The 2,352-nt window shown below is 36.9% G+C and overlaps 1 protein-coding gene across 1 annotated transcript; it reads left to right on the top strand.

The window, feature by feature from the left end:
* Positions 1 to 258: 258 nt before the first annotated feature.
* On the top strand, positions 259 to 2,109 carry LOC122404183 (elongation of very long chain fatty acids protein 1-like). Its single transcript, XM_043408113.1, has 4 exons — positions 259 to 478; positions 633 to 904; positions 1,316 to 1,618; positions 1,711 to 2,109. Exons 1-4 carry the CDS (start codon positions 433 to 435, stop codon positions 1,873 to 1,875), a joined length of 786 nt encoding a protein of 261 aa, XP_043264048.1. The 5' UTR covers positions 259 to 432; the 3' UTR covers positions 1,876 to 2,109.
* The last annotated feature ends 243 nt before the right edge of the window (positions 2,110 to 2,352 follow it).

Raw genomic sequence — 2,352 nt, forward strand, 5'->3', positions numbered from 1 at the left:
GTTTCCAAGTGCCGAAAATCCGTATAGTGCTATACCGCCGATGAAAATCAAATTAATAAGGGCACATTAATGCGGCTCGCCACGTTAAACGTGAAACTTTTGCTTGACATTAGCTTTCTGATCTTTGATGACTTTCCAAAGACCGTGTTAAATCAATGTACATATTAACGGGCAATATCGTGACGCAAGTCTTCCATGTGTGTGCAATGTCGCCTTTATAAATACGACCCGGCCGAACCGATCGAAGGACATTTAAGCTAATACTATAATCAAGCTCGGTTTATTACGCTCCAATATTTACGATACTTTACACGGTGGTCTCGTTAAGAACATAAAATAAATTCAAATACACCTAATGCTGACAAAGTTGCTCGGTTAAATATCTCGCGTGTTTCGTGTGCCTTGAGTAAGAAGGAAGATCAAGTGACGAAAATGGACTATATGGAAATTTACGATTATTATTGGAACCAAAATGCTGGTGAGTAACCGATGATCGATACCAAGATAGTGTAGAAAATAAAAATGTTATATAGTTAGGCATTTGAAAAAGAAAATCAGAAACCAACCAACGAACATTTTACTTTTAATTTCTTTTTATATTTTCAAATAATCGTTATCTTTCGTTATTTCAGATCCACGAACGAACGTCTTGCCTTTCGTTGGTTCGCCCATTCTCATCCCGGTTATCCTATTTTCATACCTGTACTTCGTTTTAAAATGTGGACCCGAGTACATGAAGAACAAGAAACCGTACGAACTGAAAACCTACGTGAAATTCTACAATATTTTTCAAATATTCACCAACGCGTATATAATACAACAATTCATCGAAGCTGGTTGGTTCAGTGAAATAACGATGTTTTGCGAGATGCCGGATTACTCTTACGATCCTGGTCCCCTCAAGGTACTGAGAGATCAAGATAATCTTTCAACGTTATTATAATAAGCCGCTCAGAACGATTAGATCACCTTCGCGAGCGATCGAACATTTTTATATAAGTGAAACATCCGATAAACTGCTACAGTGAATATATCCTAGATCTTTCATCCTTCAAGTTTCACGTATTATACTAAATTGTTCGATAGCGATGATTGATCTTGAGAATTTTTTTAAAAAAGATTATTTAAAGAAGATCCGTTTCGACTATCGAAACTAAAAATTCAGAGAAGAGGTTGCTAGTATGTATTAATTATCAAACGTCATTATTCGATACGAACCTATGTTTTAAACGAAGTTAGTATTTCGTATTGTTAATCACTGTACACACGATATAACCGATTGCATTAATATCCATGATTCTGTTCGTCGTTTCAGTTGTCCTTCACAATGTGGATTGCGATGATGTTAAAAATGATCGATCTGACTGAAACGGTCGTGTTCGTGCTGAGGAAAAAACAGAACCAGATCACCGTTTTGCACGTGTACCATCACGTGTCGACGTTGTTGCTAATTTGGCTGTCAACGAAATACATTGCAGTTGCAATGGCGTCGTTCATGGTCTTAGTGAATTGTTTCATCCACGTGATCATGTACACGTATTATTACTTAAGCACGTTTGGCGAGAAGACGCGGAGAGTGATAAATCCGTTCAAACCGTGGCTGACGATAATGCAAATGGCAAGTAACGACCAACTATGAATTCGTAACGATAAATTTGTCGGTACGTAAGATTAAATTGATTAACAAAGTTTTTTTTACTGTCACAACAGGCACAGTTTATCGTACTGATGGTCCAAAACACCATATCGTTGCTTCCATATTGCGAAGTGACAAAGGTACCAGCCACTGTATCTATAGTCAACTTGTCTATAAATTTCATGCTATTCTATAACTTCTACCAAAAGAGCTACAAGTCTAAGCAGAAGAAGAGCTGAGCCACACCAAAACGTCTAGAAACAATACGCCAATTTTATAATAATCACAGTTGGAAGATCTGTACGAACAATTCTTCTTGTTAATATTTAGTGCGATTTTTTCCACGATAGCAATTATCTTCGATTATCCGATAACTAGATTTATATTTATATAAAATAAGCGAACTATAATTTATTATTCGACAATGCAGGGTACACGATCTGTACTAAAACGGTTGTTTACAATAGTGTAGGAAATAAAATTAAAATGTAGATAAAGAACGTTAAATTTATTTAAACATATAACAAAACGAAAATAGTAATTACACGCTACGTCTCAACTCTCGTGTCGACTCTTCGACGACTCGCTCGACTCTGCCTTTTTACAGGGCCAGCACACGCGCGACTTCCAAACGAACGACGTCACACGCAACATTGTCGCCATCGATATCGACACCGCTTTCACAAACAATCATTCGATTCCAAGTATTCGTTACT

The sequence above is a fragment of the Colletes gigas genome, unplaced genomic scaffold (assembly GCF_013123115.1).
Source record: "Colletes gigas isolate AHSC1104 unplaced genomic scaffold, ASM1312311v1 Colletes_gigas_Sc00118, whole genome shotgun sequence".
Taxonomy (NCBI): domain Eukaryota; kingdom Metazoa; phylum Arthropoda; class Insecta; order Hymenoptera; family Colletidae; genus Colletes; species Colletes gigas.